Genomic DNA, 12072 nt, shown 5'->3' with positions numbered 1-12072 from the left:
GGTAGTTTGAGCATTCTTTGGCATTGCCTTTCTTTGGGATTGGAATGAAACTGACCTCTTCCAGTCCTTTGGCCACTGCTGAGTTTTCCAAATTTGCTGGCATATTGACTGCCACACTTTCATAGCATCATCTTTTAGGATTTGAAATAGCTCAACTGGAATTCCATCACCTCCACTAGCTTTGTTCGTAGTGATGCTTTCTAAGGCCCACTTGACTTCACATTCCAGGATGTCTGGCTCTAGGTGAGTGATCACACCACTGTGATTATCTGGGTCATGAAGCTCTTTTTTTTACAGTTCTTCTGTGTATTCTTGCCACCTCTTCTTAATATCTTCTGCTTCTGTTAGATCCAGACCATTTCTGTCCTTTATCGAGCCCATCTTTGCATGAAATGTTAGCTTGGTATCTCTGAGTTTCTTGAAGAGATCTCTAGTCTTTCCCATTCTATTGTTTTCCTCTGTTTCTTTGCACTGATCACTGAGGAAGGCTTTCTTATCTCTCCTTGCTATTCTTTGGAACCCTTCAAAATGGGTATATCTTTCCTTTTTTCCTTTGCCTTTCACTTTCCTTCTTTTCACAGCTGTTTGTAAGACCTTCTCAGACAACCATTTTGCCTTTTGCATTTCTTTTTTGGGGGGATGTTCTTGATCCCTGTCTCCTGTACAATGTCACAAACCTCCATCCATAGTTCTTCAGGTACTCTGTCTGTCAGATCTAATCCCTTGAATCTATTTGTCACTTCCACTGTATAATCGTAAGGGATTTGATATAGGTCATACTTGAATGGTCTAGTGGTTTTCCCCACTTTCTTCAATTTCAGTCTGAATTTGGCAATAAGGAGTTCATGATCTGAGCCACAGTCAGCTCCCAGTCTTGTTTTTGCTGACTGTATCAAGCTTCTCCATCTTTGGCTGCAAAGAATATAATCAATCTGATTTCTCTACTGACCATCTGGTGATGTCCATGTATAGACTCTTGTGTTGTTGGAAAGAGGTGTTTGCTGTGACCAGTGCATTCTATTGGCAAAACTCTATTAGTCTTTGCCCTGCTTCGTTCTGTACTCCAAGGCCAAATTTGCCTGTTATTCCATGTATTTCTTGACTTCCTGCTTTTGCATTCCAGTCCCCTGTAATGAAAAGGACATCTTTTTGGGTGTTAGTTCTAGAAGGTCTTGTAGGTCTTCATAGAACTGTTCAGTTTCAGCTTCTTCAGCATTACTGGTCGGGCATAGACTTGGATTACTGTGATACTGAATGGTTTGCCTTGGAAATGAACAGAGATCATTCAGTCTTTTTTGAGATTGCATCCAAGTACTGCATTTTGTACTCTTGCGGACTGTGATGGCTACTCCATTTCTTCTAAGGGATTCTTGCCCACAGTAGTAGATATAATGGTCATCTGAATTAAGTTCACCCATTCCAGTCCATTTTAGTTCACTGATTCCTAAAATGCTGACATTCACTCTTGCCATCTCCTGTTTGACCACTTCTAATTTGCCTTGATTCATGGACCTAACATTCCAGGTTCCTCTGCAATACTGCTCTTTATAGCATCAGATTTTGCTTCCATCACCAGTCATGTCCACAACTGGGTGTCGTTTTTGCTTTGGCTCCGTCTCTTCAGTCTTTCTGGAGTTATGTCTCCACTGATCTCCAGTAGCATATTGGGCATCTACCGACTTGAGGAGTTCATCTTTCAGTGTCCCGTCTTTTTGCCTTTTCATACTGTTCATGGGATTCTCAAGGAAAGAACACTGAAATGGTTTGCCATTCCCATCTCCAGTGGACCACATTTTGTCAGAACTCTCCACCATGACCCATCTGTCTTGGGTGGCCCTACACAGCATGGGGCATAGTTTCATCAAGTTAGACCAGAGTCAGCTATATATATACTTAAATCCCCTCCCTCTTGGACTTCCCTCACACCCACCCCCTCCATCCCACCCATCTCGGTCATCACAGAGCCCCAATACAATTTCATATTTCCATTTTAATTCCTGACACCTACAGTCAGTGTTAGGGTAGTATCTCTGTGTGCTGAGTCAACCATTTTCATTTTCTAAATCCATATTCTCCCTTTTTCCCTGTTTTCTTAACAGAAACAGCCCATGTCCTCCCTACAAAAACAAGCACGTTGGAACATACCCTATCTCAGAGATTGATAGGGCTTGGGCTCTCATAGAATCTGAGCCTAGAATCTATTTTTTATTCCATTAACTCATGTAAAAGCAATTTTTTCCCCCTAATTGGGTAAAAAGTTAAGTGAGAAATTATAAAACAGTTTGGGGTTTGGTTTTTTTTTGCTTTTCAGGGTTTTTATATTAATATGGGATATTGTTACAGCACTAGCATGTAGGAATTATTACTCATCCTTTATACCTTTAAATGTTTAAGTCTTAATACTACTGCTGAAAATGCATTAAACTGTCCTTTTCCTTCATAGGCATTTGGCACAAACCAAGAGGATTATGCAAGTTACATTATGAATGGTATCATCAAATGGGGTGATCCAGTTACTCGAGTTCTGGAAGATGGGGAACTTCTGGTTCAACAGACTAAAAACAGTGACCGCACACCATTGGTCAGCGTCCTCTTGGAAGGTGAGAAAAAGTGACGAGATGGCATCAAAAGTTTTTTGTTGTTTTTTTTTTAAAGCACTTACACAAAACCATTTAGCACATTCCAGAAAACTGAATTTTTAGTTCTAAACTTGTTCATGATCTGAAAATCGCAATCCATTCTGTGTTCCAATATTGTACACAAATTTAAATTTCTTGGAGTGGAATGTTATTGATGATTGATAGCAACTCATTTTCTTATAGGACTGTATCTAAGTTTCCATGTTACTTAGTAGACTCTTATGATTCAACACAGTACTCAAAACAGTTAAATAAATATTCACTGAGTACTTACTATGTTTTAGGCATTGAATTGGTTGTGGGAGACACAAAGACATTCACAGGGATCAGTTTGGTCATGAAAAAGGCCTAACTACCATGTTTGTGTGTAAGGGTATATGAATGCAAGTTATCTTGGCCGGAAGTGGTCAAAGAAACTGTTCAGTGTAGACTTTGAAGGATCAGTGAGAATTTTACCAAGTAGACAAAAAAGGAAGGGCATTCTATTCTCCAGTTATTTTTTATAGTTATTAGTAGAACAACAGAAAAGTTCAGTGAGTCCACATGACACCAGATCTAGTTCTTTCCGAAGGTCTGAGGGTGAGGGCTCCTGGAGAAACACATTAAGCCAAGACCTGGAGGATGAGGACAGGCTGGCTGGGCAGAGTAACTGGGGACAGTGTTCCAAGCAGAGGGACCAGCGTATGAAGAAGCCCAGGGTTGAAAGGAGACTGAGACAGAGAGGGAGACTGGCTAAAACATGAGACTGAAGAAGTAGACAGGAGCCAGTCGTGCAAAGCCTAGTAGACCACATTAATGATTTAGACTCTTACCTGAGGGGCAATGGGAGCCATTTGTAGGGTTTTTAGCACTGAAGTGACATGATCAGATTTGTATTTTCAAAACATCATGACCACTTTGTGATAGAGAGTGGATTGGAGTGGTGAAAATATTAATATGCGGGAAAGACCAGTGGTAAGAAGCAGTTGCAGTAGTCTTAATGAGAGCTGATCATGGTTTGAAGCTACACAGTAGTAGAAGAAATGGAGTCATGTAGACTATTTTGAGGAATAGTTAGGAGGTAGAATAAAAGAGACTTTATAATAATTATTGATTAAGTATTAAGCATGATGAAGCTAACATTCTTTGAACTCTAACTGTTTGCCAGTCACTCTCCTAGCACTTTACACATACCTTCTCATTTAAACCCACTTCAGTCCTTCAAGGGTAGATGCTGCTGTATCTGTATTTTATAGATGAGGAAGCTGAAGCTTAGAAATCTAGTTGAAGCTAGATTGAATATGGAGAGAGGTGTCAAACATGATCCCCAGGTTTGTGTTATTCAGGGCTGGTGAATGATGTTGTTTACTAAGAGTGGGAGCTCTAGTAGAGAAGTTCATTTCAGAAACAAAGATCACGAGTTCATTTCTAGACATATAAGTTCAAGATTCCTATAGGATGATGGAGCTTCTCTGGTGGCTCAGCAGTTCCATCTGCAGTGCAGGAGACGTGGATTCAATCCCTTTGTCGGGAAGATCCCCTGGAGAAGGAAGTGGCAACCAACTCCAGTATTTTTGCCTGGGAAATCCCATAGACAGAGGAGCCTGGCAGGCTGCAGCCCACAGGGTCATGAGAGTCGGACATGACTTAGCGACTAAACAACAAATATCTTCCTTAAACACCCTGAGTCACTGAATCAGTTCTATTCTATGGGATAATTGAATGGAAAATGTTGAGTAGCCCATTGGATATGTAGGTCTATGCTCAGAAGACAAGTTTAGCTAGCAGTATACATTCATGAGTTGTCAGTGTGTAGACTATTGTTCAATCCATGGGAGTGGATGAAGTCACTTAGAGAAAGGGAAGGTTGAGAAGGAAGAGGGGTCTGGGACTGATCTCTGAGGGTGTCAATGTTGAAGGACTAAGTAAAGCAGGAAGAGTTGACAAAGGAGATTGAGCAAGAATAACCAGAGAGTTAAGAGAAGGAAAAGAGAACATGCTGTCACAGAAGCCAAGAAAGGTATTTAAAGAAAGGAGAGAGCTGTCAATTGTATCAAATACTCCTAAGAGGCCAGCGGATTACAAGGTTGGATTTGGTGAGATCGAGGTCATCGGTGGCCCTGATGGGAGCCTGTGCTGTGAAATGGGAATGGAAGCCATGAGGGAGGTTGGTTTGAGGATGTTTGGAAGGTGAGTGAAGGCAGCTGGAGTAGGTGATTGTTTCGGGAGGTTCCGTTTTGAAGGGACCAGGCAGAGTAGTGTTGAAAGTAGTGAAGTCAGAGAGTCTTTTTTATTAAACTGTCAGTAGCCTAGAGCATGTTTAAATACTGTTGGAAAGGCACCAGGGAAGAGGGGGAGGTGAAACATAGGGGGAGAGGGTACAATTGATAATGTCAGATTTCTGAGAAGACGGGAAAGAATAATTGACCGGTTTATGGGTGGGAGAGGGGCACATCTTTTATTACACAGAAGGGAAGGAGGAGTTGTCTAAATACAGGTGAGTTTATAGATTTGGTTGCCTTCAGGGGAAGACCTGAGTCTTTAGTTTTCTAGCCTGATGGCTCAGCAATAAAGAATCTGCCTGCAGTGCAGAAGACTGGGTTTGATCCCTGGGTGGGGAAGAGCTCTTGGAGCAGGGCATGACAACCCACTCCATTATTCTTGCCTAGAGAATCCCGTGGACAGAGGAGCTTGGCAGGCTTCAGTTCATAGGATCGCAGAGTTGGACACGCCTGAAGCAACTGAGCAGGGGCAATTTTCCCTGCCCCTAATATCATCTCCTAAGAAGATTGTTGTCTTTTTTTTTTTTGGTTAGACAAATGATTTGATAGAACTAATAAGTACTGATATGCATTTGAATGCATTCTCTCTCTCTTTTTTTTAAAAGAAGCAAAACCCTTGCATTTTGTATATTTAGCCAGAAGCTTGAAAGATTAAGGTTATGTGACAAAGAAGGAATATATTTCATCATACTTTTGAGAAATGCTAATCAGTTTGTTTAGTTGCTAATAAGGGAAAACATGTCTGCCGTGAAATTGTGTCGGGAAATGTTAATGAGCAGCTGGTTGAGGCCTCAGTACTTTGTGGATAAAAGTTTAAACTTGTTTGGTTCTCCTTTGCTTAGGTTGGCTTTTTGCCCCTGACTTGCTCCTGTCGTTATGCAGGCCCTCCTCACAGTGGGAAGACAGCTTTAGCTGCTAGGATTGCAGAGGAATCCAACTTCCCCTTCATCAAGATCTGTTCTCCTGATAAGATGATTGGCTTTTCTGAGACAGCCAAGTGTCAGGCCATGAAGAAGGTATCGAGATTTTTACTTTCATTTTGACTTCCTACCTTTCAGATGTATGGGTGTGTGTGTGTGTGTATACATACACATGTACATATATATTTATCTTTGCACATGTATATATGTAGACACACACACACACACGTGTATATATATATAAGCCATAACAGTTATGTTCTTCTCAAGTGAAATTTTCAGCAGAATTTAGGGGGAGGGAAACAGTGACTTTTCGATATAGTATTTAACTTTGTAATGTATTTTTATTAAGGTACCTTTATCTTCCAGATTATGCTTTACTTAGTATGTATTAGGATTATTTTTCATTTCTTAAGTTTGTATCAACTGAAAGGTCTGAGTTAAGTGTGTTTGAGTAGAGTGGAGCAAATTCATTTAGGATTTTTTAAGTTCTCTCGTCAATCTGCAAAATCAGACTGGGGTCAGTTAAGTTGACTATATTGTTTGGGAAAGAACAAAGTTATATCATTGGAAAGATATTCTCAAAACCCCTACAGAAAGATGGTGATGTCTTAGATAATAGTCAGCGTCTGCTCAGCAGACCTCGGGCTAGTGGTCCTTGTCTCTGCATTTCTCCAAGTACCATTTGTCACCTTCTTAGCATGGCCGCTTTGAACCACCGGTGAAAGTTACAACAACATAGAATAGGATCCTAGCGCTGAAAGACCTCTCAGATCATCTGGTTCATTGCTTTTACATTCAAGCAAGTACCGTGTAAGGCATCTAGGATAGTAGGTGGTTGCTCATTAAAAACAAAAACAACTAAAATCAGTGCTGAACACTTAATGCTGTTTTACCTCACTTGGTTTTCACTGATATTCTGATTTTGCATACTCCCAGACTGAAGAAAGGTTAGTATTTGTATACCTAGTTGAAGTATTTCTTTTACTTAAACTCTTTTTTTCCATGCTTGATTTTTTTATAGATAAGAACTGAATATAAGTTAAAAGTTAAAGAGATGTGAGAAAGCCAGGGCCTTCCCTGGTAGCTCAGCTGGTAAAGAATCTGCCTGCCAGAGTCAGGGACGAGAATCTTGAGAATGGGACTGCTACCCAGTAAAGACAGCTCAGGTGTGCTTTTACCTTGTTCCTAGGCCCTCGCTTTATACAGATGTAGAATAGAATTACCTGTTTCTTTAGGGAAGAGATTGAAGAGGAAAATACATTTTTTCAAAAGCAAACTCCCCAAAAATGTAAGTTTGAGAAGTTGGTCTCATGTTTGGCCAGCAGCAGAAAATCATTTGTGTTGACTGCTTGAAATGGATGGGGGAGGCAGAGCTTGGAGCAGGATTCCAGCCCTGCACACTGAATCGTCAAGATAAATATTCTGCACAGGGTCATTAAAACTGAGTGTGAAAGTGAGGGAAATGTTGCCTGACACGAAAAGAACTTAAATATCATAAGACACACTACTGGTGTCCGAGATGAAAACAGTAGTATCTATCGTTCCTGGGAAGACCTGGACAGAATCTCTAGGACCAGTAACCTCCCTCATGTAGATGGGGTTGCTGTTCTTTTTGTTTTTTGTATTTTTTATAATGTTTCCCTCTAAAGGGAACCCTTAAACCATTTCTTTTGGTGAAAAATTTAAACAGCCCTTGGACTCCATAGCCACTGAACCTCCCATTTAATTGAACAGCTGATTCTGTTTGTATTTTCCTAACTCCATCTATCTCTTATGGTAAAGCGTCTGTCTACAATGCGGGAGACCTGGGTTCGAGCCCTGGGTTGGGAAGATCCCCTGGAGAAGGAAATGGCAACCCACTCCAGGACTATTGCCTGGAAAACCCCATGGACAGAGGAGCCTGGTAGACTACAGTCCATGGGGTCACAAAGTCTGACACAACTGAGCGACTTCACTACTAAAAGTAGTCTTCTGTGCAGATGGTAATTTACTCCATTGGTTTTCACCAGCTGCCAGATTCTACCTCAGATGTACTCTGAGATGTGGGTGGATGGTCCTAGTCTTTTCTATAAAGTTTTTTTTTTTAAGTATTTTAGGCTCCTGCACATCAAAGCAGCTTTGTAAGTGTGAGATATTATCATTTTTATTATTTCAATCTCTTGCAAATTGACTTGAGGGGGGAAGGTAATATGTGCTGATTTTAGAGGCTTAAATGGTTAAATTAATGACTTAATAACTTATGATTTAATCTTTAAATTGTTGCAGCCTTTCAAGGTAAGGTTTCAGATGAGTGGAAGGCTAAGGAGTATAAAAATGTGTCTATACCAGCTTACTTAAAATCGTTTGGATTCATGATTCACTGTCTGGATCAGCTGTATACTCTTAAAGTTGCAAAAAATATTTTTGTTTCAGCAGTATAGTAAATTCTTATTGAGACTTTTTGGGTTTTCCTTGGAGAAAAATATTATTCTCTGTGACTAAAGAACAGAATGGAGAAAAGAATGAAGCAGAGATGTCTTAGAAATTTATTAGAAATACTGCAGAATCTTTCCCTGCAAATAGTTTTCACATTGTTGCCTAATGATAGCTTGACAAAAGCCTGAGGGCTCAGACCCATCTAAAGGTGCTCGGTCTTCCAGTTTGCTTTTGAAAATGAAATATAAATGCCATTCTTTAGACGTTCTAGTCTACCTCCCACCATTGTTCTCTTCCCTTCGTTTTTTTTTTTTTTAGTGTGAAAATGGAAAGCCGATGTCTTTCTTTTTTCCCCAAAGCACGAATAATTTATAATTTTTTTAATCATTCTGGAGAAGACGGTTCTTTCCTTTTAGGTACATCCTTCCCACACCCAAACTGTAGCTTTGCCCAATTTCAAAAATAATTTAGAAAATGCAGAAAAGAACACAGAAGAAAATAAAGTCCATATTTGTTCTTCTATCTTCTTTTCAGATACACATACACACAACGTATTATGTGTTGGTGACCACATTGGACATATTGGTTTTTGTCCACTTCCTATACAGTTTTTTCATTGTCATTAAAATTTATCTGAATATTATGTTAAATTAGTAGCTGTGTAATGTCCATTTAAATATTCCTTTTTTGTTGAACATTTAGGTTTTTTCCAAGTTTTTTCACAATTATAAACAGTATTCTGTAGGACTCTCATTTGAGGCTGTTTAGTCACTCAGTTATGTCCGCCTCCTTTGCAGCCCCATGTTCTGTAGCCAACCAGGCTCCTCTGTCCATGGGATTTTCCAGGCAAGAATACTGGAGTGGGTTGCCATTTCCTTCTCTAGAACTTCCAGTGACTGCCCCCATTTTCTTATTACGTTTTTCTGAGAGTAGCATCAAAATTTACGGCTGAGAATTTGGACTTAGGTTTCTAATAGACTTTAATTTGAATCCCAGGTCCACTGCACTTACCAGCTCTAAGTCACTTAACCTGTAAACCTCTATTTTCTCATCTACAAAATGAGGACAATATTAATAGGTGCCTCATAGGATTGTTATGAGAATTAAATGAGATGGTGATTTTTGTGCTGTATCATACAGTGCCTCAGGATATAATATGTGCTCAATAAAGTATAGTGGTTATTCTTACTTATCACTATTATTGCACATACATTTCTGGTTATTTCCTTAGGATGAATTCTCAGAGCTGAGATTGCTAAGGTAAAAATGTTAATGGGTGTAAATTTATGATAACTATTGCTATTAAAACTTATGTAAAAATATTAATGTTTATAAAACCTGCTTCTTAAGAAAGTTGTGCCAATTTATACTTGTGACCGCATCATATATCAGTTTCCTTGGACTGTTGCCCATAATATCTTTATATATCATTTTACTGCTTGGTTTTGTTACATAAACCAAGAGTTTTTGTTAGTGGAGAGAGCCGTTGGGCTCACTTTAATGAGTATCTAAGATTAAGATATTTAACTTTCAGACCTTTAATTACAATTAAGCTGTTACTTCTTATTCACATACAGATTCTGGTGCTAAAATATATGAAAGTAGTTTATGCTCGATTCAATTCTACTTCTTAATTTGCTTAATAAATCCTTTCTCTGTGTAGGTAAACTTCTCAATACTAGCAAACTCTGTATGAGGTATTATTCTCACATTCTGTTGGGAAGGAGATACTATATGTTCCCTTAAGATAGTTGAAGTATTTACAGATCTTTCTCTTTTCCTGTATTTTGTTTATGTTTCCCCAACATTATTCTGTTTAAAAATTTTAATTTCTTTATCCATTTTTGCATCTATACTTTAAAAAAAACTATTTGCTAGTTCTGTTAATGGCATTAAATGAAAAAAATAACAATGCAGTAGATCTTGATTTTAACTAGTCAGTAGAGATGAAATAGGACAGTCTGATGTGAGGACATTATTTGAACAAAGTCGAGTAAAAAATTTGCAGTTTCTAAAACTATACCCGTCAGTAAGGTCATATAGTCTTGTTTTTAAAAGGACTGAAAATTAATGGAAGACATTTTCCTTTCCACTAGCTTTGCAAGAAAGAAATAATCTTCTTTGAATATCCTCCTGTAAATCCCACTGCAAATTGTAGTCTGCACAGAACAGAATCATGGTGCCTAATCCTCCTCTTTTCATGGTTTAGTCCATACAAAGAGCGGAACTGGAAATTGGATCTTTTGACAGCAGTTACTAAGCAACAGAATTTGGATGTTTTTGGTTAACATCCTAATATATCATGTAGCTGATTTGTTGAAGATTGTGCTTGCAGTAACTGACAAGTGGACACCCTGTAAGTGACCACAGGTCCCTGTAAGGACCTGGGGATCGGGAGGCGGCAAGCACTTGTTCTTTTTGTTTAATATACTTTGTCTTCTGGTGATTGTATCTGTCTGGCATGCAAAAGAGGATTGTGCAGCTCTTCAGTAGAACTTAACTTTCAGACCTTGTGACTTCTTATGTTATTAAAGATATCCCAGTCTGTCTCTCATATTTTGTGAAACTGTAAGAATTTTTCCTGAAAAGCAGGGAGAACAAATAAGGGAGTTTGAGGTCATTTCCAGGAAGCTTGAGTGCTTTGCCAAAAGTTTAGGTCCACTTCCTGAGTCAGTTTCATTAGAAGACAGGTAATGTTTGCTTGGTCTACTCCCAAGTTATTTTTAGAAACGAGAGATTATTACTGATAGCACCGATTTGAATTTGCTCACTTACATTTTTATGTGCTACCAAATATGATTAGAGTATGCTTTCAACTAATTGCTGACAGATTTACTACATTGGGGATTTTCTAAGTCATCAAATTCCTACTGTCAACAGATTCCTACTAACTCAGTACTTCATGCCAACCACTTCTGAATTGAGGTGAACTCTTTCAGCCCCAAAAGAGCCAGAGAATTTGGCTCCACTTATCTCAGAGCCCTAAAGAGGTTCTAGAAAATGGAGGACAGACTGTATTTGGAGTACACTTTGCCGGGGTTTGTGATTCTAAAAGGCTGGGATTAACGTGGAGCTTGCTGGCATGTTCCCATTTGCATTCATGTAGACTCCAGAGGCTGCAGCTGCTGCCCCTCCCCTATACACAGGTGGTTCCCAGCTCATGTGGAGATTCCAGGAGTGGGCTCGGTGCCTTGAGAGCTCTCGGCACCATCAAGGTCCGTGACCAGACCTGCTCCCAAGCCCTCGGCAACAGGAGCTCCATACCTCCTTTCACAGTGCACCCAGCATGCTCCTGCCGCAGGCCCAGGCTCCCCACGTTTTAGGTCGTCTCTCATGACCCACAGCCCGCCTTTGCACACAAGAAAGGAGGCACCAAAGAGGTTCATGATGACAGTCCCCTTATGTCCACAGCTAAGCAGACTGTGGGATTTTGTGATTTCTAGAGAGAGTCTTCATCTTCTAGAGTAGACCTCTCGTTTTTGCCCTGTTGACTGTTGTCACTCTTCGCCACACTTTTTTTCTTTCTTCCCTTCTCCCCATTCTTTTCTTCAGCCTTCTCTTTCAGACTTCTCACCTGGCTCTCAGAATACATATATTCTGATAAGTCTACATGCTCTAGGAAACTTCCCTGATAGAGCTGGGAAAACCGTATCCTCCAGTTTGCTGTGTGCAGTCATGGTTTTTATCTGTTTTTCTAGCAGCTCCCCTCTGTCAAGTATCCTACTTTGCATGATATCTTCTGTGATCCCCTACTGATAACCTCTCCAGCAGGAAAAACTTGAGCATCATACTTTCATCTTACTCCATGAAAGGATCAGAATTTAAGTTAATTTT

At 39.7% G+C, this 12072-nt stretch overlaps 1 protein-coding gene across 1 annotated transcript in view; it reads left to right on the top strand.

Moving 5' to 3' along the window:
- The window catches only part of NSF (N-ethylmaleimide sensitive factor, vesicle fusing ATPase), a 148407-nt gene that overhangs the window by 104634 nt on the left and 31701 nt on the right, over nt 1–12072 (top strand). Inside the window, exons 14-15 of the mRNA XM_068976434.1 lie at nt 2444–2600; nt 5783–5916. Of these exons, the coding sequence (XP_068832535.1) occupies nt 2444–2600; nt 5783–5916 (291 nt within the window). The remainder of the gene's footprint in view (nt 1–2443; nt 2601–5782; nt 5917–12072) is intronic.

This window comes from Capricornis sumatraensis, chromosome 8 (assembly GCF_032405125.1).
Source record: "Capricornis sumatraensis isolate serow.1 chromosome 8, serow.2, whole genome shotgun sequence".
Lineage (NCBI taxonomy): Eukaryota > Metazoa > Chordata > Mammalia > Artiodactyla > Bovidae > Capricornis > Capricornis sumatraensis.
This window is presented reverse-complemented; position numbering and strand designations above follow the sequence as displayed.